The sequence below is a fragment of the Musa acuminata genome, chromosome BXJ2-3, assembly GCF_036884655.1.
Source record: "Musa acuminata AAA Group cultivar baxijiao chromosome BXJ2-3, Cavendish_Baxijiao_AAA, whole genome shotgun sequence".
Taxonomy (NCBI): Eukaryota; Viridiplantae; Streptophyta; class Magnoliopsida; order Zingiberales; family Musaceae; genus Musa; species Musa acuminata.
In genome coordinates this window covers 2,358,110-2,382,077 of record NC_088340.1, presented here as the reverse complement: position 1 = coordinate 2,382,077, position 23,968 = coordinate 2,358,110, and the positions used below count along the sequence as shown (strand labels likewise).

The window sequence follows — 23,968 nt, the reverse complement described above, 5'->3', positions numbered from 1 at the left end:
GGGGTGTACAATTAGCTAAATTCATCAGAACTCACCGACCGATATAAAAATATCCTTAATATTCTAAATATCTATATTTAAATAATATACAACAAACAAATTGAAGTTTAAAAAATGTTTAAAGACTTTTTTATGTTTAACTTCTAAAATAACAGAAGAAAATAGATAAAAATAAAGTGAGAAGAGGAAGAGGAGGAGGAGGAGGAGACAAATGTGAACGAGGAAAAAGAAGCGGAGGAACAAAAGATAAAAGAGTTGGTGGAGGACAGTATCATAGATTTCTCGTCACCTCATAAAATATTATCATACTCAATCTCATATCGATGAGTCATGGGACATTGCCGCTATTCACTATATAATCATCTAATAATTTTTTAATAAAAAATAATTATTACAGATTTTTTTCTTCCATAAATTATCCTACGATTCGTCCTTCCAAAATAAAACAGAAAAACAGTGTTGCCGGAGAAATTGCACGCTTCTGTTGCCAGATTATATTTCGAAAAACAGAATAACACAAAACAAAAGCAACGCCGAATGCCAACCCCGGTCTGCTCAAAACCGTCACGGAAGATTACTCGAATAAGCAATTGACGGGATCATCTCCGCCGACCTGGTGCTTTGACCCCTACCTTAGCATCCTCGGCGGGGATCCCATGGCGGCGAACTGGCTGCCGCCGGTCTCCCTCACAGCCTCCGGCCGCCCAGTCTTTCTCCCCGGCGAGGTCGAGCGCTGCCTCCTCCCCGCCGTCGACCTTGAGAGCGAGAACCCCGGCCTCGCTCCCTTCCATTCCGGCCTTCTCGTCCTTACCTCCCACCGTCTCCTCTGGATCGACGAACAATCCGCGGCCGGCTTTGCCGCCCCCCTTGCCGCCGTCGTCCACGCCTATCCCCCCAAGAAGTCCATCCGCAGCATGTTCGCCAGCCCTAGGATCCGCGTCCAGGTGTCGGTGTCGCCCGATGGGAGGATCGCCGAGGACGGCGTGCGGTCGGAGGTGATCACGGTGGTGATGAGAGGGAAGAACGATCCCGACGCGTTCTATTGCCGGCTATTGGAGGTGCTGCGATCGAGGCAGTGGGAGGCTGCGGCGGTGGCAGAAAATAGGAATACTGACTCGGGAATAGCAGAGCCTCAGATGGCGGCTGCGGCGAGGGTGAGGATGCCGGTGGTTGGGGTATCGGGAATTCTAAGGAAAGAGCAAGAATTGTGGGAGAGCACGGATAAGAGCTTGCAGGAGGCGTTCCAGGACCTTAACGCTCTCATGGTTTTTTCTCCAACTCCTCGTTAAAGTCAAGATATAGCTATAGTTTGCTCCATTACATAGTAATTGAATTCGGTCACAATGCTGTTTGACGTCCATGGATGATCCTCGAGATTTATAGTCATTAACAGCTTCTTCCTCTGCAACATTATATCAGTTGGCAGAGGAGCTTCGCTCATTTTTGTTACTGTATTCTGCTTTGCAGTAATAATAACCAGGCATGGTGGATTCGGTGCTTCCTTCTTGAACTCTTTCATTTCATGTACTAGGTTAATTGTTCTTATCAAGCATGTAGCTGATGTGCTAAATACTTAAACATCATAATTTATGACAATCCCAAATATATTTTTTTCTTTTGAAACAACACAGTGTTCTTTGACAATCGCAGTACATGTTTATTGACTTGACAAGTTAGATGTTAACATAGCCTCACGGTTGATAAGTCATGCAAGTAGGTTAAGTCCAGATAAAATCTTGACTCGCATATAAAAAAGATATGAACCACTATTCCTAGTCTTTTAAACTCTTGGAAGATGACAAATGAAACTAAATTAGCCATTTCTTTTGGTCTTTTTTTCCTTATTTATATCAACGACAATTTTTTGAGCAAGAATTATAATACTTAGGATTTTTTTATATCAACGACCACTTTTTGATTGCTATGAATATTTTCTCTTACTGTACATCTTATTTGCTTGTTGTAGTTGTTGCCGAAACGATGCTGAAATTTGCCAATAGCAGCTGTATGCTTTACTAAATTCATGAAACAAGGAATATTTGTTGCATGAACTCCCAAGTATCTGAATGCAATATTATTTTTTTACAAGTAATTTAGATGCTTTTTGTTATACATCAACCATCTCCTTACATGACACATTATTAGGTTAGAAAATCTAGGAGCACTTCTTTTGTTAAAATGCTACCTTTACTCTATAAACAGTGTTTTTTGTTATCCATGAACCATCTCCTTACATAACACATTATTAGGTTAGAAAATCTAGGAGCACTTCTTTTATAAAAAAGCTACATTTACTCTATAAACAATCATAATACATGTGCTAGTGATTGCATAAGACATGGAATTAGTGCTTATACGAGTGCTAGACATGGTACTCTTACTAGACAGTAGATTCTTTTTGTGGATATCCTCTAGTTTGCAATCATTGTTTCTGTTATCTTTTTTTAATCTTTATTGTCCTTCTATGACATGTTCTCTTCTATGACATTTTTCTTAAATATATTATTTTATCAATGAGGTTGTTTTTAAATTTTAAATTTTAAATTTTATATGTTACAATTTTGATAACATGGACCATTACTGATTATATGATCATGTCTTGCAACGCTTTTGTGGGATTATATATCTATCTCATTGGATGAGGCATCAGTCTCAAGGAGACATGAATGGATAATTTTATTTTACCTAAGACGTTCCCATTCAACATATTCCTACATGGGTGTGGGACTTTTATTGAATGCAAGAATCCACTATGAATTATCATTCAGATAGATAGATTTGATCAAAGGATCTCATCCTAAAGTGCTAAAATGGGAACTAAAATATGAAATGAATATAAAATTCAGGTCCATTGTTGGTCCAGTCATACATGGCTTAATCAAAGGCATAACTCCAGTGTATCGAATCTTGATTTTAAAATTAAAAATTATCTATAGGTATAGACTCAAAATTGATTATTTGAAGACTTGAAATTCATTTTTATCGATCTTGTGCATACCATTTGTCATGTATTTGTGTAAGACCCATATTTCCAAATACCAGATTGATCATGAATTTGCTTCATTAATATATTCAACTGAAATGCAAGTGAGATTATTTTTATGCACCTGTAAACAACTATTACAGTAGATAATGTCTGTTGAGATTTTAAAGCTTATAAGAAGGATAACTACCACAAATTGAAGTTAACTAACCACTTCTTGGAATTTCTTGAGACATCTTATTACGTTCCAATGCAATTAGTAACAAAACTCTTAGGGATAACTCATGCTAATGCAGGTAGAGCCAAATGGATAATGCTATATTCTTTTCAAGTCTGCATGCACAAAGTAACATAGAATATGCACTCACCTATAAGCATGTGGCACATATCCCCAGAGCATATCACTTACGAAATGTAGTTGCAAGCCAGCATTCCTAAACAAGTAAACAAGCTAGCATTCTTACAACATTTGCAGAATATTAGAAAGCAGATGGAAATTATCTATTTGAAAATGGATCATGTGTTTTCTTTGTTTAATTTCTATTGAGTCTATAACTTTTGTGCAATTACGGTGTTAATTTATTAAATTTCATCTGAGGAAATTTGTTTTGTTTTTTATGTCCTTGAATTTGGCTAAAAGCCTTGAGAATTTTACTGTGTAGAGTAAAGCTAAGGATATGGTACAACTAGCTGAAAAAATGAGGCTGAAGTTATTAGCAAGTTCAAGTTCTTCGGGCAATGCTGATGATGAAGAGATGGGTTCTAAGCAAGAGATGCAAGATTGGCTTTTAAGCGTTGGTATTGTATCACCAGTTACAAAAGAATCGGCTGGCGCTTTATATCATCAACAACTTTCTCGAGAGGTAATCTATTTAAACAAGCATAATATAAAATTACTATATAATTTTATATTATTCAATGTTACTAAGCCATGTTTGTGACACCCCAAGTAGTAACTCCTTGCATGTGGAGGATTGTGTTGGTTTATAGAACTAGTCTATTATTGTTATCTTGCACATAAGCATTTGGTTTGTATGGTTTTAGGCTCATTAAATTATTGTCTCATTAGCCAATCATGACAAAAGGTATTGGACTTAGTACTTATGAGACTGTAGAAGCTCAAATAGGAAATAGGAAAAGACTATTCGTGGATAATAAAGTAGGAACATTATTGTGTGGGATTATTATCGGATTAGGCTTTGCATTGGGGATGATTCTTGGCTATGTTTTGTTGGCCTTGACAAGAGTGTCAAGTCCTAAATGGGAGAAGTTGTGAAACATCGAATTGATGTGAGAGGAAGATTGTGTTGGCTTATAGAGCTAGATAAACCTAGTGTCATTAATTTGGGCTTAAACATCTTGAGCAATATGATCCTAGGCTCATCAAGCAATTAGTTCAGCTTGTACCATCGAGTCAGGTTGTAAACAGTAACCATTTCTTGCTAGCTTGGTAATCGAAGCTATGCTGGGTTGATTTGGAAGTTATATTGACCCTAAAGTGGGGCTTCCAACACCTTTCTCTTGCGTGGGCTTAAGGGTTTGTGTAAGCTCCTATGTATGGATTGGAATATGTATGTAATTGTCGCATTTCATTGACCAATTAAAATATACTTGAAGCTCACCTATTACTGTTAACTCCTATTCATATCTTATATGTTGGTTAAACATGTTTCTAAGGTAATCAAGAAGTATGTAAACTTATCTCTTTCTAAGCCAACAAATACCCCGCTTTCATTTTTCACATTGGCTGAGGAAAGTTGGACTACAAGAGAGTAATGGGAAGGGTGACATCACCATAAGGAATTAGGTAGGTTTCTTCACTATTTTCTTTATTTTGATAAATTTTGATTTCTAGAGATAGAATGATATTTCTAAAATCATGATATTTTGTTTAGGTTAGAAATTATATTTGTTCAATCATGAATATAATTTTAATCTAAAAAGAAAATTGCATTATGCATATGATGTTATCTTTCAGAATTTAGGCATTTGACGTTTCTTCCATTTATCGTTGGGAGAAACATGTCCCTATTTTGGTGGGTGAGGGATATCACTCCGTCTGTCGTTGAGGTACGATATTAGTTCTCTCCATCCGTCGTTTGTTGGGAGAATAAGAACCCATCTCGAGTCCATAAGCCATTCAATCTGCCACTAGGGGAGCATCCTACGGGTATCCGACCTTGTGCCTATTATTGACTAATAATGCTAGATGTGCATGATCATTGTGTGCATGTGTTAATACTATTGTACGTCATATTTTTGCATAATATATATTAATTATTCAACATGATTATGTAGGTGAGATTTCAATCTGTTTATTGATGTATTAATGTAAAAAGATATGTACTATGAATTTATAGGCTTGCCATAGAACCTTATTTTTCAGACCAGTCGTATAATGGCGACAAACAACAGACTTAAGGAAAAGGTCTTCCTTAACTGCTAGGTGCTTTGTCACAAGAAGTTCAATAATTTAGTTAAAGACAATTGGTTATTAAAACAATATTGTAATAAAGACATATGAATGTTATTTTATTAGTAACTTGAACCAAGGTTCACAATTTCATGTATCAGTACTATACCAGTCAAGGCTCAAATTCAATTTTGGCTCGAACTAGCACTGTATTGGTACAGAGCATGTATCGCTGTTGTATTGGTCTGTGTTGGTCCAGAGCACTGTATTGGTCTGTACTGGTGTACCAAGTGTTGGTATGCTGATATGTATCGAGTTTCACAAAAAGCCTAAAATATCCTGAGAAATAGAAAAAAAGAAACCATTTAGTACAGAGCATGTATTGCCATTGTACTAGCCCTGTATCAGGTGCTACCGACCCTGTACTGGGTGGAACCAGCCCTTTATAAGGTGTACCGCTCAGTACAGGGCCTGTACTGCTTGGTACAGGACCTGTACCGCTTGGTAAAAATCCAGACTGGATGTACCGGCCAGTTTACATTGATCTATGTACTGGTAACATGTCGGACCAATAAATACCGCATGTATGCTTTGGATACCTGTATCATTTGTATATTGAATTCGGGGCGTGAGCCGTGACAATATGGCTTGTGCTCAACAGTCATTATACTTTAGCCCATGGGTCGTGCTAGTCCCATTACATGGGCTGGAATAGTTTGAGGATCTCAGCAGTGCTTTGACTTGCTGGGTTGAACCCCCTAATATTTGCTTCTTAGTTGAATTCTCAAAACTAATGTTGTGTGCTAACAATGTTTGTTAGTTCATGAATGAATTATTTTACACCTCAGAGTAAGGGGATGATGCTATCAAAATATCAGCTACGACCTTATTCTAATCCACCTCATTTGAAATTTGTTTGTTATACTATTTATAGTTCGGTTCATCGTTGAGCTTTTAAATTTAATTATGCTGGTTGTTTGTTTGCAATTGGTTGGTACCTTCTTGAAGACTGGAATGTATTCTGCAAGAACATTTTGCCTAAGCCAAAAATGGGTTACATGTCCTTGTTGATCACATTCATAAGAAGATACAACGGGTGCATTTGTCAGCTAAATATGTGTAGCTACATACAAAATAATATGTGACATGGATGATTATTATTGATAATAGATTATGCATCATGGTTATTGAACTCTTAACCTATAGCTTGTTTCCCTTACTGTGCCAAATTCAGCTGACCATTAAATTAGTGACATACATGGTCTGAGGGGCTAAGAAATCAGACAAGGAGATGAGACTAGTAATAATTACTCGATTATTTGATAAATATTGGAGGGAATAACCAAGGTTTACTATGTATCAGCAATTCAACTTGAGAAAGCCATAGATTGTAGAGTAGAGAATTTCAATTCCATATCACATGCAGTGCCTTTATTTATCTTCTAGATTCTAAATCTTGAACACATAGCTTCATGTTCTTCATACTTCTGCCATCACAGTTCAGAAATTCAACTTAAGGTACTTAGGCTCATGAGGGCACACACTCAAGTGTCTTAATGAATCTTGCGACCCTTAGTTGAGGTGAATTTCAAAATCTAAGCCTTGTTTAGGGTTGTATGTAGATTAGGTTTAATGAGAGGCATTGACACCCCTTGAAAATGGTATATGTTATGTTTCTAAATATGGAGGTATATATATGTATCTATGCCCATGCGCTTGTTGTAGAGAGAGAGAGAGAGAAGTGACTGCTTGTAGTAGTTATTTGTGCTACCTGTTAAAATTATGTTTATAAGCTTATCCATATGGTATACTATTTTGTAGGCTTATCACAGTTTTATGACAAATTTTTGGTTCATTTTGCCTGCTATGTAATGCAATTTTAAAAGGCATAGTACTAATGTTGAATATTCTCTTTCTTGTTCTTGTTGCCTTTTAGCTTGCAGATTTTGTTAAATTGCCACTTGAAAGAGCTGGAGGAATGATTGCATTGGTAGATGTATATTGTCTGTTTAATCGTGCTAGAGGAACTGGTATATGCATTCCCAAATCTTATTTTATTTGTTATTTTGATGCAGCGTATATTCTGAAGTTTAGTTCTTTTCCAGCATTGATTTCACCGGATGATCTTCTTCAAGCTTGCACCCTATGGGAGAAATTTGATGTGTATGCACAATAGAACCTTCATTTCTTTTAGGTTCCTTTACTGCTGGAACTAGAAATTCACAAATTAGCTATTAGAAACCATCTAAACAATCAGATGGATGTTTTATTTTCTTTTTTTGCCTATGCGTTATAAGCTTTTATTTTTTATTAGCAGCCCTGTGATGCTTAGAAAGTTCGACAGTGGTGTAATGGTTATTCAAAGTAAGGCTCGAAGGGATGAGGAGGTATTACATATTTAATTCTTTTCATTTTCATGTTCTTCTATTGGAAATTCTTCAGTTTATAGTTTATACTCCTTTCACCAAAGATGCAACTTTTTTATGCTGATGAATGTGTTTTGTTTTTTTAATCTGATAACCATTTGAAGGGATAACTTGGAGGTAAAGCATCAAAGAGATTTTTGAGAAAAAAATAATATCATTCAAGGAATATCTATAATTGAAAAACTTATTGGAGGAGATTTAAATAGTCATATAGGAGAAACGTATGATGAATTTAAAGGGTGCATGGCTTTAGTTATGAGGAGAGGAATGAAAAGGATGGTATGATTTTAGATCTTGTCACTTCATACTTCATAATTATGACGACTCACTACAAGGACTATAGTCACAACTCACAATTGTTAATATTGTTAGATGAACATTTGATTAGAGTGGACACAATTGTAGTCAGATGAATTTTTTTTCTCACTAGAAAGTTAGATAAAGTTAAACGTAAGAATTGTAAATATATACACGAATTAAAATAATGGTATTTATATGTTTGTTGTAGAAAAAGAAGAAAAAAATATAGTAGAAAATTTTACTAGGAGTAGATACTAAAATTTTAAAGATAATAATGTAAAGATTTTTAAGAATATGATAAGAGAAGAGGCTTGAAACTTAGACAAGGATAATATTAATATTATTTGGAGTCTGGACTATGATGACCAATAAGTTAAGAGCTTGACAAAGAGATTCTTGAAGAAATTAAAGGTAATTGTGTAACTTTAAGAGAGAGCTGGTTGGTGGTGGCATGAGCAAGTCTATAAAGTATTTGCTACTAAAAATCATGTTTTAAAAATTTGGTAAAAAAAGGGAGAAATTTAAAAGATATATAAAATCTAAAAGAAAACTAAAAGAGATGTTGGTATGGTAAGATATAATATATAAGACTTATGATAGTTTTAATAATAAGTTAGGCACTACAAATGGAAAGAGTTGTATATCAAAATTTTAAATCTAAGAAAGAAAGTATAGGAATTCCAATAATATTAGATACATTAAAGATGAAGATCAAATAATACTTACTAATAATAACGAAATTAAGAAAAAAATAAAAAAAATTATAAATTATTTAATGAATATCCTACAAATGACTTAATATAGTAATTATTGGTTTGTTTATAAAATTAGAACTGGTGAGGTAAAAGAAACCCTTGAAAAATGAAAAATAGGTGTGTGCGGAACTTGATAGTAACCCTATTGAGGTTTGAAAAAGTTTAGGAGACCAAGCAATAGTTTGGTTAATTAGCTTATTTAATAAAATTTTAAGATTTCTTGTAAGATGAATGAATGAAGGAGTTTAGTGTGAATTGACAAAAATAAGGGTGATATACAAAATTGTTCCATAGGTTTAATAGGTGAATTAAGACCATGAGCCATAACTATGGGAAAGAATAATCACAAGTAGGATAAGGTTTGAAACAAAAATATCTTCGAAAATCAATTTCGTTTTTTGTTAAGAAGATCAATGAAACTATTAATTTATTAAGATAATTAATGAAAAGTATAAAGAGAAAAAGAAACTTTTGCATATGACTTTTATTGATTTAGATAAGACCTAAGATCCTAGAGATTATTATGGTAGGATTAAAAAAGAAAGATGTATCCACTTATTATATTAATGTTAGAAATGATATGTATGATAATGTAGACACTAGTGTTAGAACTATAGTGAGTTTGTTGAATAAATTTGTGTTTAGTATAAGACTATATCAATGATTCACATTAAGTTCTTACTTTTTCACATTGATAATGAATGAATTTACTAGTCATTTAGATGATAGACTTCCCTGGCATATATATTTGCTACTGATATTGTCTTAGTTGATGAGAGTTTAAAGAAAATAAATAAACTTGAGTTGTCTTGAATCTTGATAATCCTTAGAAACTAAAGGTTGGATCAGTCAGGACTAAGGCTAAATATATGAGATATAATTTTAGTAATCGTAGGAATAGATAGGAGGAGTATATAGTTAAGTTGGATAGACAAAGAATTTCAAGTAAAAGTTCCAAGCATCTTCGATTAATCATTCAGCAAGACAGAGAGATTGATAAAGATATATTATTTATATTAAAAAAGCATGTTGATTAAAATGACGAAGGATGTCAAGAGTCCTGTATGATCATTGTATAGTTTTGAGATTAAAAAAACATATATAAGACAGTTAGACTAACAATGCTTTATGACCTTAAGAGTGTTGGATAGTTGAGATGAGAATATTGAGGTTTATGTACGGAGGTACTAGGAAAGATAGGAAAAAATTATTTTTATTCGTGAACAATTTAGGTGTCACTTCAAGGGTGAAATGAAGAAAAATCGGTATGAACATGTGCTCAAGAGACGAATGAGAAGGTTGAGGAAGATCTAAGAAATCCTGATGGAAACTATAAAAAATGATTAATTACTCTTAGTTAAAGATATGTTTTTAACGGATCTAAAAGATCCATGTAGCCAACTTCAAATAGTTGGGATTTTACGACCTTGCTTTGTTGTTATAGAAGTAGTTGTATATTTTGTATTCATAGATCTGCTAACATAATGAATATAAGCATACACTGTATAAATAGATAACGCATGCATCCTTGTTTTATCATCATTTTATTTTATTTGATTCATGTTTTCAAATGTTTATCTGATTAGGTCTTTGCGAGAATTGCCTCCCTTGCACAAAAACCAGATGCACTTAGAACAGGAATAAGCCCCAGCGATGCTGCCCTGACATTAGGAATTGCCCCTGCTCTTGCCAAGGAGCACCTACTGACTGCTGAAAGCAGAGGTTTGATAGCTAATGTTAAGTTTTGATAAGATTTTTGTCATTGAATACCAAAATTTAACTTATGTAAGTTTTTCTTTTCAGGTCTTCTGTGCAGAGATGTCAGCCCTGATGGTTTCCGCTTTTTTATTAATTTGTTCACAGAAATTGATCCAAGTGATATTTATATGTAAGTATATCCTTACTGAGTTTAGCTAGTACCATATGCACTTAAGGCATCCATAACCTTAATCCTATACAAATAAGAAAACTTTCTTTTGTTAAACTTTTCTCGAACACAATCGAACAAACTTTCAACTACACCAAGAGGCTAGCTAGCTCGCCATCTTTCAATCTTCCCGCTGAAAGAATTTTCAAAGTTAGCAAAATTCTGATTTTTATCTAGTATTAGAGGAAGAGAAACTTATTCCATCCAGTATTGTAATCACTAAAAACTTGACTAATCTAATGCATAGATAGAGTGGATGTTATAGATACCTACATATTACTTTAGATAAGATACAAAACCTGTATAATATGCAATGATCATTCTATTCATAAGAGAACAAAGGACCTAGGACAACCTACCTCTTGTGTGATTTCAAAATAAGGTGGATCTTGACATGGTGCTTACACCTGAATTATTTCATATCTGAACATCTTGGGATGGTATGAATTGTAATTTCCTTTATTCTCTGCTCCCTTCACTAGCATTGTTCCACATGCCCTCACTGTGAGACGCATCATGTTGGTATGTGAATCTGAGATAGAACATCATCGAGTGCTTCAACATTTTTACCATTTTCAGGGATGGGATATAATTATCTTTTTGCTACGTTCCTGAACTACCAAACTAGCATATCGGAACTATAAACAGCCATGATGAACTAATTAAAAAGATTGATAGTTAAGCGTTAACTACTCTGTGAGTTTCAATTCCTGGCACAGTATTTTTGCCTAGTAGCTCACAAGGAAAATCAATGCACTTCATTGCTTCATGAAAACAAGAGTTGCATAGATACTTCTTAGCGTCTCCTGGTTTGTGTGCTTTTGAACTATATCAAATGATTCTTATGTGGTTCTTTCTTTCTTTCTTTTATTTTTCTTTTGGGGTGCCTTGTGCCGAGGGGTTGGGGGGGGGGGGGGGTCTGGTGAGTGGGTGGATGTGTTATGCACCTGGAGTTCTTTTGTTTTGTTCTTTTCCTTTGTGTCTCAGTCGATCTGGTTAACTTCAAATGATAGTGGATGTTGCATGTAACATGACAAGTTAATTTTCAGGATTAAGAACAATGGACCTGCTCATGTTTGGTCCTCTGCTCTATCGTTGTCTGGGTAGACTGGAGGCTGCTTATTTGTCAGATGAGGCATTGATCCGGCAAGGACAGGACACTGATGGGCCGATGGGTTCTAGCTTGGAGGATTCTGTTGGAGTAGGATCAAGTGATACACACAATTCAGTTGTCCATGGGCGAGGTGGAATCAATATCCCAGGCAAAATAAATTGGTAAAACAGCTGCTCATTATTTGCTCCTTCACGTAGAATGGTCCCTGCTAGGTATGTGCAATTGAGGGTTCAATCGATCGATTTACTGTGTGCATGTATTGTTATCAAGTTTTAGTTGCGTTTAGAGAGAAGACAGCTTTCTTGAGAAACGAACATCAACATCTAAATTGACTCCATATAAATTTAATCAATCTGAACACTCTGAATGGTTGCGTTGCTGCTTTTGTTGTACGGAACTAACTAACAGGATGTGTTCTTAATTGTGAGTTTCTACCCATTTCTTGATCATTCTCATTTTTACATCCTTGTTGTATATTAATCCGTAGGTTTTGATGGAATTTGTAGACTTTCTGATGTTTCTTTTTGTTTCATATATTTGTTGGTTTGAGGAAATATTAATGTGCTAGTCATGGGTTTATATGGAATTTGGAACGCCTCATTATGGTTAAATACTTGCCCCCCTTCCTACATCCCGGTCGTCCATGAGAACTCAGTGGGCGTGAGATATTGTAATACATTCGGATTAATTAGTATATTGTTACATAATGTGATAAGTCTGAGATTCAAATCGAACGTCATGTATGTTATTTAATATAATAAAAATATTTTTTATTTTTTTATATAAAAAAAAATTTAGCAGCACCCGTTCAATTTGAAGTTTTTTTTATTTTTAACGTTTTGAGCTATAGTTAAAAGGAGTGATCTAATGATGTCTACTGTCCCTGAACCCAAGGTTTTCACCTTTCGAGGTTGAAGATGAATCGATCTACAGCACTTGGGTTCGTGACGGAAACCTAAAGGTAAGTTGACTAAACCCAACTGTAATCACTATACGCCTACTAATGGCTAATCTTCCCCTTCAAACTCAGACAATAATAATGTTCACCAAGTTTGTGAGTTTAATATATATTTGTTTTCCTCTTCATTTGTTAAAAAAAATAATAATAAAGTTTGTGAGTTCGGTTTAAGCAGCAGATTCACTACTACTTGTCCTCTATTTATGATCTTACATTTCAAGTGGATTTGGTTCGGCTGCCTGGTTCAATGGCTGCGATGGTTTTTGTGATACCCTTAATTAATTATATATCGGAAGTGGATAATGATTAAGATTGAGTTATAAGGGTACGAGGAGTATACTATGATAATTTCAGATTAAACATTTTGATAAGTGGTTAGCAACAGGTTCACTACTTGTCCTCTACTTCTGATCCTACATTCCAAGTGGATTTGGTTCGACTGGTTGGTTGACCGACGATTTATATGAAAGTGGGAAATGACTAAGATTGATTTATAAGGGTCTAATGAGTGTACTACGATAATTTCAAATTAAACATTTTGATCGGTGGTTTGGATCGAATCAGAGTTATATATCAATTAACCTAGTTGTGATATTTGGTATCAGAGCTTATGACTTCGTCTCACATGCACGCTAGCTAATTGAGTGGGAGAGATTGTGACACCCTTAATTAGTCCTATGTTGAAAGTGAGGAATGACTAAGATTAATTTATAAGGATTTGATGAGTGAATTGAGTGCGTTACAATTTCAAATTTCACTCAAGCTTTGACCCAAATCAATCTCATCCGGTCACGCTACGATCGTTGATTTTGGAAATACCTCTTGGTGACTAATTGAATAAATAGATCAATAAGGAGTATAGTGATGGATGACAGCACCACCGGAGACCGCGGGTGATTATTATGGATGAGGAGAAAAAGCAATGGAGAGAAATGAGACATAAGGTAAGGAAGAAAAAGACCCAAATCAATCCTATCTAATCGCGCTACGATCATTGATTTTGGAAATACCTCTTGGTGACTAATGGAACAAATGGATCGATAAAGAGTATAGTGATGGATGACAACACTACTGGGACCGCGAGTGATTATTATGGATGAGGAGAAAAAGCGATGGAGAGAAATGAGACATAAGGTGAGGAAGAAAAAGACACATATGTTGACGCTTTGTATCTACATCAACACTACTCAAAAACTGTGTTATGCAAAGTGACGAAAGGATCGCTTGTTATCTACATATGCATCGATGTAGACATAATTGTCAAGCAACCCTTTCATCGTTCTACATCTGTATTGGTACTAATGTAAATGTCGAGAGACTTTTTCGCTACTCAATAACTATATCGACATACCACTTAACAACTACATTGATATCTATGCAAATGTAAAGCAATGAAAGGGTCACTCGAAAATTATGTCGGTATCAATACAAATACAAAACAACCCTCACATTTCATCATCGCTCTTCCTCCTCATCCATAACAGTCACCAATGACCCCTAACGACATTGTCATCTACCACATTAACTAAAATATTAAAATTATTTTTTATTTATTATTTTTATGTTTTATATTGATAAAACCGATGATGTTATAGTAAATAGAACTAGCTGTTTTTATCCATTATTTTTACTTTTATATTCAATGTAAAATTTTTAAGTCTAAAGATTATACGTAACAAAATCAAAATCGCAAGCTATAATTTCTAATTAGTGAGTTATATGATTTTTTTTTTTTTAATGTGTCCACGACCAACAAAAAGAAATCTAGAAAAATAATGCTTGGATAAATTAGCCATCAAACTATCGATCGGCAGTCACAATTTGAGGAGAAAACTTTTCAACCGAGTTAGCATATGCTTTCACCGAAAGCTCAACAAAGTGTCAGACAAAAACTTGTGACTGCTTCTCGAGTTCTTGAGACGAAACATTCATTGGAGCAGCTGTGTCAATCTCACCCCCACCAAACTACTCACGGTTGCAGCGGAGTCCTCAAAGATGCAATCCTTTGCGGCATCGCCGTCGCCCTCCTCCACCCTGCTGCTGGATTCGGAGGCGTCGAAGAGGATATCGACATTATCATCGAAGCCAACGCTACCAAAAATGCTATGCAGATCACCCGTTCGATGAAGACCGACGCAGTGGTCGGCATAGACGTCGTCAAAGCATTGATCCATGAAAGGGCTCCAGGGGATGGCATCGACACCGTCAGCTGCTGCTGCTGCAGTGTGATCGACGTAGCTCGGAAGTTCCACGGCCTGACGACGCTCTTCTTCGCAGGTGGCGCTCGGCTGCTGCTCTTGCGCCGGTGGCCGTGCCTTGGGCATTTGCAGCGGCTGCGGAATTGGATGTGGCTGCAGGAGGGGCTGTGGGAACTTGACGTAGCAGCTGATGTCGAAGTTGGTGACTGCATTGGGGCCTCTGTACTCTATAGCGGCAAGATCGTACGCCTGGGCTGCCTCCTCCTCAGTACCTGCGGACATCAGCCAACAAAACATCCTCAGCGAGCGGTCAAAATCCTATGCATCCCAACCACAATATTATCATATAATCGGATTGGGACATCACACCCCCCCCCCCATCAAATCTCACATCATTGGATGGATCGATAGATCCGCGAGTATAATAACTTTTTGAAATTTATAGTTTTTGAATTATGTAGATAAATAGTTTTATCAAAAAAAAAAAAGAGACTGGTAATATGACAATAGATTAGAGATACTGAGAAGATGAGAATATAATGAATATAACAGCGATTTTCTAAGCCTTCGATGCCCTTCAAAAAAAAATTCATATATTTTTGATGATAAACAAAGAGTTGAGAATATTTTATTTTTTATTTAAAAATCTTATATATATATATATATATATATATATATATATAGCGAGAGAGAGAGAGAGAGAGAGAGAGAGAGAGAGAGAGAGAGCCCAACGTTGTCACGTGACAACCTCTGAGTGGCACCACGGACCAAAAGGAGCGAAAGACGGAGATTCCTGGTGAGCATACCGCACTTGTGTGTCACGTGAGACATCGTGAACAGCATACGCATTTTACAGGGGTGACGTGGCATGCCGTGGACCTGGTACGCGGGTCTCGAGGCTCCTGGTGGCCACGTCACCCGTGAAATCCATGCGGAAAGTAAATTGCTGTGGTTCCGACCGAATCGATCCCCCGTGATCGCCGCGAGGTCGCTGTGGCTACGAGCTGACCTGTGGGTCCCGGAAATGGTGACGCGACTTTCGGGGGGGTGACTCAGTTAAGCGGCGTCAGAGATGGTTGCATGGATGCCATGTGGCACGCGAATCACGACAATGAAGACGGAGTATCCACGGCTTCACCTGAACCCTAATGGTGGTGCAGTGAATTCGCACATGTCTAACATCACCCTTTCTATACCGCATATTGGGATCGTCGAGCATGCCATCAAGTGAGCGATGAATCCAGAGTAAAATGGAATTTCTACATCTAATAACACTAATAAAAATGGAGACTTTAAAGTGATGAAACTGATCATGAATGATGATTTTTAAGGGTCAAAAAGGAGGAAGAGCAAGAAGAGAACGTACCGAAAGTTCCCAAATAGAGGTACTTGTTGCCAAAAACTCTTCCGATCCTTGCTTCCCACCGGCCATTATGATGATGCCTGCCCAATTCCAGCCATTGTCAACACGAGAGTGGGCCTAAACTGATGTTAGCCACTTAATTTATTTGTGTCAGAAAGAGCATAATAAATGGCCTTAGATGACAATAAATATAATGAAAGGGGGTGTTCGGTGGGCGAGGCTTCTTAAGAAAATTATATGTATATAAAAAGCCTGATTTATTTGGAAGATAATTAGCAACAGCATTAAAAGGAATTGATAGGACATGATGGTGGGTTTAGTAAACTAAGAATTCCATGGAAGTGATGGTAACACCAAACCAGACCTGGCCACGCCACGGTACTTGGAGACACCTCTGGAGAACCCATTGCTCCGCCGCCGGAGGGAAGCTAAGTACTCTTCCTTTGACATGTTCTGCATCTCCTCATACTCTTTTGTGTGCGTGACAAACTGCATTTTCATGCAAGCGTGTCAGCGACCGGTTTCTTTCTAATCAATGAAACACTAGCTTGACGTTAAGCAGCTTCTCCCGTCAAAACCTCACACACGACGACTAGCGATTTGATCAAAGTAAGTATATGCACTTAACTGGAAAATTTAGAGCTGATTCCGGACCCCAGTATTTGAGAGCAGCGAGGTCGTAGGCGCGTGCTGCAGCTTCCTCATCATCATAAGCACCTGCACCATGCGTCAGATCGCAAGTTGAATCTGGGTAGAACAGCGAGCATCCATTCTTTTTCTTCGGAGGAGGTGCTTTGCGAGTGGTGTGACTTACCCAAATAAACTATCCGGGGATGTGAGACATGGATCCATGATCCACATGCAGGCCACGAGACAAGATCCACGAGAAAAGAAAGGGGGGGAGAAAGCACAGATGTCAGCAGTAAAGAAAGGGCATTAGAAAAGGTGAATAAAGAAGGGATCAACAGCATCGGCTGGCTTTCACTGTTTGTAATCCCAACGCGAGTGTTGGTTCTCTCTAACCTTGCCTTCCTTTCTTGTTCTGAATGGGGTTCCAGCAGTGCTTGTCCCAGAGGTGAGCTTCATACCTCCCCGTCCATCTATGCCTGGATGACGACATGCGTCGTCGTCAAGAACCAGCATCAGAAATACGAACCAAGTTTCTTTTCTGCCCCTGCTGTGAGGAGGGGTGGGTAGTTTTACCTAGTGACTCCTCTGAAGGCCGAGCTTCTCTTGCCATTGCCCAACCTCTTCTTATCTGGGTTGGCACCTTTCTTCGCACGCCTGGGTTTCCTGGGCTTGCTCACTTGGAACGCAGAAGAGGAGGACAGAGTGCAAGAGTTGGAAGAGGAGGAGGAGGTGGAGGGAGAGAGTGGAAGAGAAAGGGAGGCACTTTTCATGGGGATTGGTGGTGCAAAGCGTTGAAGGAATGGGGTGATGGGTTTGGCTCTTCGGAGAGGGGGGCCTGAAGTGTATATGTATACATAAAGAGAGGGAGAGGTGGGGGAGGGTAAGCTTACCATTGTTTTCCATTAACACAACTCACATGCTGATGCATCGGTTCAGCTTTTAGCTCGAGATTGTGAACCACGGCACAGAGGTGTCAGATAGAGTCAAGTGGCTCCAAGATTTGCCCAGAGAGTTACTGAGAGAGTTGAACACTTGGCAGAGAGGCTCACCATGCTCCCAATAGGGCTTGGTCTCCCCTGCACACTCTTGCTTCTCTCTCTCTCTCTCTCTCTCTCTCTCTCTCTCTCTCTCTCTCGTGTGTGTGTGTGTGTATAAGTTGTATTGCGATTCACACACGATAACACGAACAGCTGGGCAGCTAATACGTTCATTACGACAGCGGAAATCTGTGTTTGATGCGAAGGCACGAAGAAAGAGAGGGAGCATTTGATGGGAGATGCATGTCTCAGTCAACGAAAGCGAAGTTATCTATTATGATCAAAATTCTCCTCTTGTTAAAGTCATACACGTCCCTGTCTGCGAGATTCAATCGTACCGCACGAGCTGGACGAGACGAATGGCTGAGGAGTGAGAGAAGGTACTTCTCTTCCACGAGGAACATGCACGAGTCGGCTGCGTGTATTTCGAGTGCTTATACCGCAGCTTTTAGATATCTTACGTTTGTGGTGAATGAAATGATAGTGAAGAAGGAAAAAGATGGCGGCGGCAACAGCGAGACGGGAACGAAAGAAACGAGTAATATCTAGAAATCATTGGTTGGCCGGTGAGGTAACGGCGGTCTGCAGCACGCAAATCTTATAAGATCGTGAATTGGTTTCATACCAACCTTGACGTCGAAGACGAGATGACAGTGTCATTTGAAAGCGAAATAAAGATACAACTCGTGGTGTTGATAATGGCTTCGTGATACGTACGCATACGAGTCAACTCAAGAAATCAACAATATCATGATATAGATCACGACATTATGTGGCAGAACCACTTGTGCTAACCAGTAGACACCTTATCTCGCCCTCTTAGCTCATCAGCATCCCAAAGTCATAGGAATCGCTACACAGGTACCACTCATGCGTCGACGTGCGAGTGTGCGCGCGTCATGCAAGAGCGTGGTGTTCCCCCGTGTCTCACGGGTGTGTACCATATGAGAGCAAGTTGTTGTACAGTACCATATGACAGTTGCTTATTGAATGGGATTGAATATAAATAAGCCATTTCCCAGCCAACATTATAGTGAAAAAATATATTAAAATTAATTCAAAAAATAGATTAAAAAAAAGAAAGAAAAGAGAGAAGATTTCTTTCTTATTTTCATTCTTTCTTTTTATTTCTCCTTCATTGCTGATGTAAAATATCTTCATGTTTTTCACGATTGTGCTCATAAAAGAATCATACCAATTATATCTTAAATAACTCCTCTATAATGCTTACACGAGATCGAAGAATACGCTTATAATAGTATTTGCATACCTTCGATATTTTAATATTACTACTCTAGTAATAACCTACGAAAAGAAAATATTATACTTGTACAAATGGTTCTCAGCCTATCGTATTCCGCTACTCGACCGTCCATCTCCATGATGAGAAAGCCACGATGATGTTTGTCTTCGTCATGTCGAGCTGCCAGAGGATATAAAGACTCAAGAAATTGACGGTGATATGAACATTAAAAATAAAGAATCTGAACATTGCATCAATGTCTTTGGGAGAGGACTATCTGATAATAGAGGAGAATAAAAAAAATTAAAATTAAAAATTTATAACCATAGAGCAGATTCTTTTGAGGTCAAATGTATCTCATAGACGCAGAGAATGGATTTAAACCATACTATCACATGTAAAATTATTTTGAGGGGCATGTGAATCCAAGAATTCTTTCACCAAAACCATCGGTTAAATGAGAACAGATGAAAAATAAGAGAAAGAAAAAAATAAAACGAAAATAGAAGATATATATATATAGATAGATTAAATATGTGAATAGGAGATCATCTTTAAGTGTATTTCTTTCCCAAAATAGTAATAACAAAATATTACTAATTCAAGTTTAAACCAAATAGAAGAGAAAGTCTATATTTAATTATTTTATATTACAAAGAAATTTGACTATATCAAGATAAAAAGAATATAATTTTTAACATCAATTATATTTATAATAGGAAAAAAAAGTTCTTCGTACTTGAAATATTATACACTGTTTAATATAAATAAGATAAATGTCTTTATATGAGATTATGATGATACCTTCTTTCTTTGCTTGATGAACAATATTATCTATCATGATAATTATATTATTATTTTCATATTGACGAAGATTGATGAATTTTATTCTATCACCTATGAGATGATGACCATATCATAAATCAATTATAAATTGATGAATGTCATGGCCTCAATAGTTTAGTCATAAAATATTTACCTTAATCTTCATCAATAGTATTGGAATAATCTTTATTATTTATAATATTTTCTCATTTAATCATGATAATTTTTCTTAATATGGCCTAAATTGTCAAACCTATAACACCTAATTTTCTTTCGATTTATATCATTATTCGAAGAAGACTCTAGCTTGTTATTAGTATCATTCTTCTTTTTTTTTTATATTTATCATTATCTTTTTTCTTATCTTAAAAAAGGGCATCTCCATATTCCCTTGAGGTAGAAACTCTCGTTATTTGATAAGCTAAATATTCTTGAGAAGTAAAAAGATTTTTTAACTTTATTAAGGATAGTTATTGGACCTATCCTTGAATAAATATAACATAAGAAATATTTTTTTTTGAAGATCATGAATAATATAATATTTTATTTGTGTATCAGAAATAGACTCGTAAAGATCAAAAAATGATATCTCTCAATATGAATTTTTAATGTTAAAAATAATTTTTTTAAAAAAAATAAATAAATCACTTTGTATAGCATTTATCAAATCATTCACTAAATACTAAAGTGGAGCTATATTCTCTTCATGATATCTCCAACGATAGTATTTCATTATATATGTTGTTGTATTCATACCAATCACATCTTATATATCTTATCCTATGAGATAAGACTCCGAACGTATTTTTTATGTTTTATAGTTAAATTAATTAAAAAATTTAATATGAAATCTACAAACTCAACTATTGTAATTCATAATAAAAAAAGATTATCTTTTTCACCAAAAAGATTTTGAAATATAAATACCATTCTTGTGGCTTTGATAGTATGTGAAGAAAAAGAAAAATCACATGCTAGTATAATCCTCATATAATAGTAACAAAAGTACTACTAACCTAAGATCAAACCAAAAAAAAACCAAGACAAAAATAGAAAGAAAATTACACTAAACTTCTCATAAAAACATTTACAGGATTTTGAACTACTCTTAAACTTGATCCCTATAGACATAAATACTTAGACTTAAATAAATCTATACATATAGATGTCATCTATTTATAGATGTAGAATAATAATTTAAATTAAAAAAAATTATCTCTTTAAATTTTTATCTAATTAAATTTATTTAAAAATAAAAATAAAAATATAATAATCTAATTTTTTTTAAAAAAATATATATACTTTAAATTTAACAAAAAGACGATCAAGTGTATCATCTCATAGACGCATAAATTGAATTTAAACCATACTATCTGTTTGAGGGGCATACCGTTGTGAATCTTAGAATTCTTTCATCAAAGCTAAGGAGAAGAGATAAGAAAGAAGATAGAGGAAAACAAAACAAAATTAGAAGATATACATAGAAAAGATTAAACGTGTGAAGAGACGAACAAAGCAGAAAGCTGTTTCCACAAGCATTTGGTGAAATCATAAGATTGTTTCTTACAAAAGACCCGAAGCTGCATTGGACGGACCCATCTGATCTCAAAATCCCAAAATGATCAGCCAACTGTAAGTACAGCGTAAGAAGACTCTCTGCCGTCAACTGTCAGCACCATCCGTCACCTGAAATCTCTCACGGACCAAGAAACTTGAAAAGCTTCACCTTCACACCGCACTTCTTGGAGACGATCTTGGCATTCTCCGTCAAGCCGGTCACCGTCACGTCACACTTCAGCTTCACGGTGATCGTCCAGCTCGTGACGCCGCCGAACTTGATCCTCACGGGCACCTTCACGTCGATCTCCAGTGGCACCTGCCGCTGTGTCTCCGCCGTCACCAAAGCTTGGCGGGCGGCCGACGACAGGCGGATCGTGGACCCCTTCAATGCCGCCACGAACACCGTCACGTTCCCCGGCGACTGGTATAAGGCAGGCCAGGCGCCGGTGCAAAGCGTGACGCCGTCGTAGGCTACCGTGATGTCGCTACCGTCGCTGTAGTAGATGCCGACCTTCTTGTTGGGGTTCTCGGCGCGGACGGTGGCGTCGAACGCAGGGGATACAGAGGCAGCGGAGAGGTTGAAGGAGGCGATGGAGAGGGCGTCGATGGAGTATTGGGGGACCCGGGGTCGAAAGACGAGGTATAGGATGTCGGCGACGACGGCAAGGAGGAAGAGGATGGCGCCAAGCCAGGCGAAGACAAGGAAGCAGCAGCCGCGGCGGCGGGCGTAAGCCTTCGCGCGACTACCTTTGCCCCCCGGCGGGACGCGGAGGATCAGGTCCCTAGGCACCTGGATCACGTAGCTTCCCGGCTGCCTCACGGGTTTGGGGAGGATACTCTGGGAGGATGCGGAGGAGCGGGGGCTCTCCCAAGGGTCCGGTATCAGTCCGGTGGCAGGTTCCGGCTGCACTGGGTGGACGCGGTCAGCCATCATCACTGTTTCCTAGCAGGCAGTCGAGTGAGCTGCAGAAGGAACAGCGACGGGATGATTCGCCGATTACACGGTGAAGAACAATAACAGATCGCTGTTTTTATTTTTCCTGTATTTTTCCATCTTTTCCATCGTCGATTTAAAGCATTGAAGAACGCGTGAAGAACAGAGAAGCCAGGGCCAAAAATGACAACGGAGAAGACATAAACGTCACTGATCCAAGCAGCATAAAAACAGAGGTAAACTCCTATAATTACTTCGAAGTGCCAAATGTTTCGAAAATGAGAGACTCACAGAACATGAAGAAAAATCTAAGATATACTCGATTTAAGAATGGAGATCGGAAAAAGTCCAGATTTTGATTCATCCGGAACACCAAACTGGAGATTTTGAACAATCTGAGGCAGCAACGAGGTCTAAGTAATTCGGAAACCAATAGGAACAAAAACATGACGGCAAAAGCGAAGCAAAGTCAGGGTGGTTTTCATTCGTCCCAAATTGATAACACCCTCAATAGCGAAGAAGAAACAACACAGCAAAATTTAGAGAAACAGAGGATTAGAGAGAAGCAAACAGAGACATCACAAAAACGCAAAAAGTGGGCTTCGATACATTCAAAACAATCAACTCCTTGGAGATGGAGGAAGAAGTCACTGACCAAATCTAACGTACCAGTAGTAGGACTTGGCTTGGCTTGGGAAGGGAGCAGGAGAGTGATAAATCAGTCCTAGGAGGAGGACTTCCTCCTTCTCTTCCTACTTGTGTTTAGCCAGACACGAAGAATCCGACCACCTCAGTGGCGGCGGGGACTTGGATTACGAAGGGAGCAGGTGATCTTGAAGCGAAGCGACCCATCATTGGAAGACCGAAGCTTTCCTCTTATACCGAACCCTGCTCGTGCGGCGGACAGATGCTGCGGTCTTCCTCTCGGAAATGACCTCATGAGACAAAGCCCACCCGTCCGATCTCCCACGGTCGACGACGGGCAAAAAAAAGTCAGCACCGTTCGATCTGCTCTGCTGGTGATAGTAGCGGTGACAGCTTCGTCCGCGTGCGACGCGCTTTCGTCGCCAAAAACAATAAATTTACTACCGCCTCAGCAGGGGCATGTTTTTGGTGGGTCCTTTCTTTCCTTCTACGTGGGTCCCACACGGCTCCATCTTATCGTTGATGGTTGGTTGCGTCTTTGGGTATACGACGCAAGGGACACAGGTTATAGCGGGATCCACAGCTGTGGGGATTATAATGGCTGGACAATTGCAGCCGTCGTACAGGTTCATCCAATCGAATCTAAGATCCATGCGT

General features: G+C 37.7%; 3 protein-coding genes across 4 annotated transcripts; 1 reads left to right on the top strand and 2 right to left on the bottom strand.

The window, feature by feature from the left end:
• The first annotated feature begins 524 nt into the window (after window positions 1–524).
• On the top strand, window positions 525–12,297 carry LOC103977006 (vacuolar protein sorting-associated protein 36). Of its 2 annotated transcripts, none has more exons than XM_018823939.2 (8): window positions 525–1,265; window positions 3,646–3,846; window positions 7,333–7,426; window positions 7,502–7,559; window positions 7,711–7,783; window positions 10,464–10,599; window positions 10,681–10,765; window positions 11,854–12,297. In XM_018823939.2, exons 1-8 carry the CDS (start codon window positions 657–659, stop codon window positions 11,909–11,911), a joined length of 1,314 nt encoding a protein of 437 aa, XP_018679484.2. In that variant the 5' UTR covers window positions 525–656; the 3' UTR covers window positions 11,912–12,297. The 2 variants fall into 2 exon arrangements, with proteins under 2 accessions (XP_018679484.2, XP_009390663.2); XM_009392388.3 differs by having other exon boundaries at window positions 527–1,265; window positions 7,714–7,783.
• Window positions 12,298–14,641: 2,344 nt separating this feature from the next.
• Window positions 14,642–18,151, bottom strand: LOC103977005 (AP2-like ethylene-responsive transcription factor At1g79700). Its single transcript, XM_009392386.3, has 7 exons — window positions 17,641–18,151; window positions 17,461–17,543; window positions 17,252–17,260; window positions 17,066–17,154; window positions 16,802–16,926; window positions 16,441–16,517; window positions 14,642–15,346 (listed from the first exon to the last, which is right to left on the bottom strand). The coding sequence occupies exons 1-7, from the start codon at window positions 17,958–17,960 to the stop codon at window positions 14,805–14,807; spliced, it is 1,245 nt and encodes a 414-aa protein (XP_009390661.3). The 5' UTR covers window positions 17,961–18,151; the 3' UTR covers window positions 14,642–14,804.
• Window positions 18,152–21,671: 3,520 nt separating this feature from the next.
• On the bottom strand, window positions 21,672–23,529 carry LOC135581659 (NDR1/HIN1-like protein 13). Its single transcript, XM_065098205.1, has 2 exons — window positions 23,336–23,529; window positions 21,672–22,695 (listed from the first exon to the last, which is right to left on the bottom strand). The coding sequence occupies exon 2, from the start codon at window positions 22,664–22,666 to the stop codon at window positions 21,869–21,871; it is 798 nt and encodes a 265-aa protein (XP_064954277.1). The 5' UTR covers window positions 22,667–22,695; window positions 23,336–23,529; the 3' UTR covers window positions 21,672–21,868.
• Between the last annotated feature and the right edge of the window lie 439 nt (window positions 23,530–23,968).

Bases quoted from the DNA above. Each gene is read 5' to 3' on its own strand.
- LOC135581659 (XM_065098205.1), bottom strand. From the start codon at position 22,666: ATGATGGCTGACCGCGTCCACCCAGTGCAGCCGGAACCTGCCACCGGA.
- LOC103977006 (XM_018823939.2), top strand. From the start codon at position 657: ATGGCGGCGAACTGGCTGCCGCCGGTCTCCCTCACAGCCTCCGGCCGC. The intron at 1,266-3,645 runs GTTTTTTCTCCA...TTTACTGTGTAG, and splicing joins AGGACCTTAACGCTCTCATG to AGTAAAGCTAAGGATATGGT. The intron at 7,427-7,501 runs GTATATGCATTC...GTTCTTTTCCAG, and splicing joins TAATCGTGCTAGAGGAACTG to CATTGATTTCACCGGATGAT.
- LOC103977005 (XM_009392386.3), bottom strand. From the start codon at position 17,960: ATGGTAAGCTTACCCTCCCCCACCTCTCCCTCTCTTTATGTATACATA. The intron at 17,544-17,640 runs GTAAAACTACCC...GTCGTCATCCAG, and splicing joins GCCTTCAGAGGAGTCACTAG to GCATAGATGGACGGGGAGGT. The intron at 15,347-16,440 runs GTACGTTCTCTT...TGATGTCCGCAG, and splicing joins CCTCTATTTGGGAACTTTCG to GTACTGAGGAGGAGGCAGCC.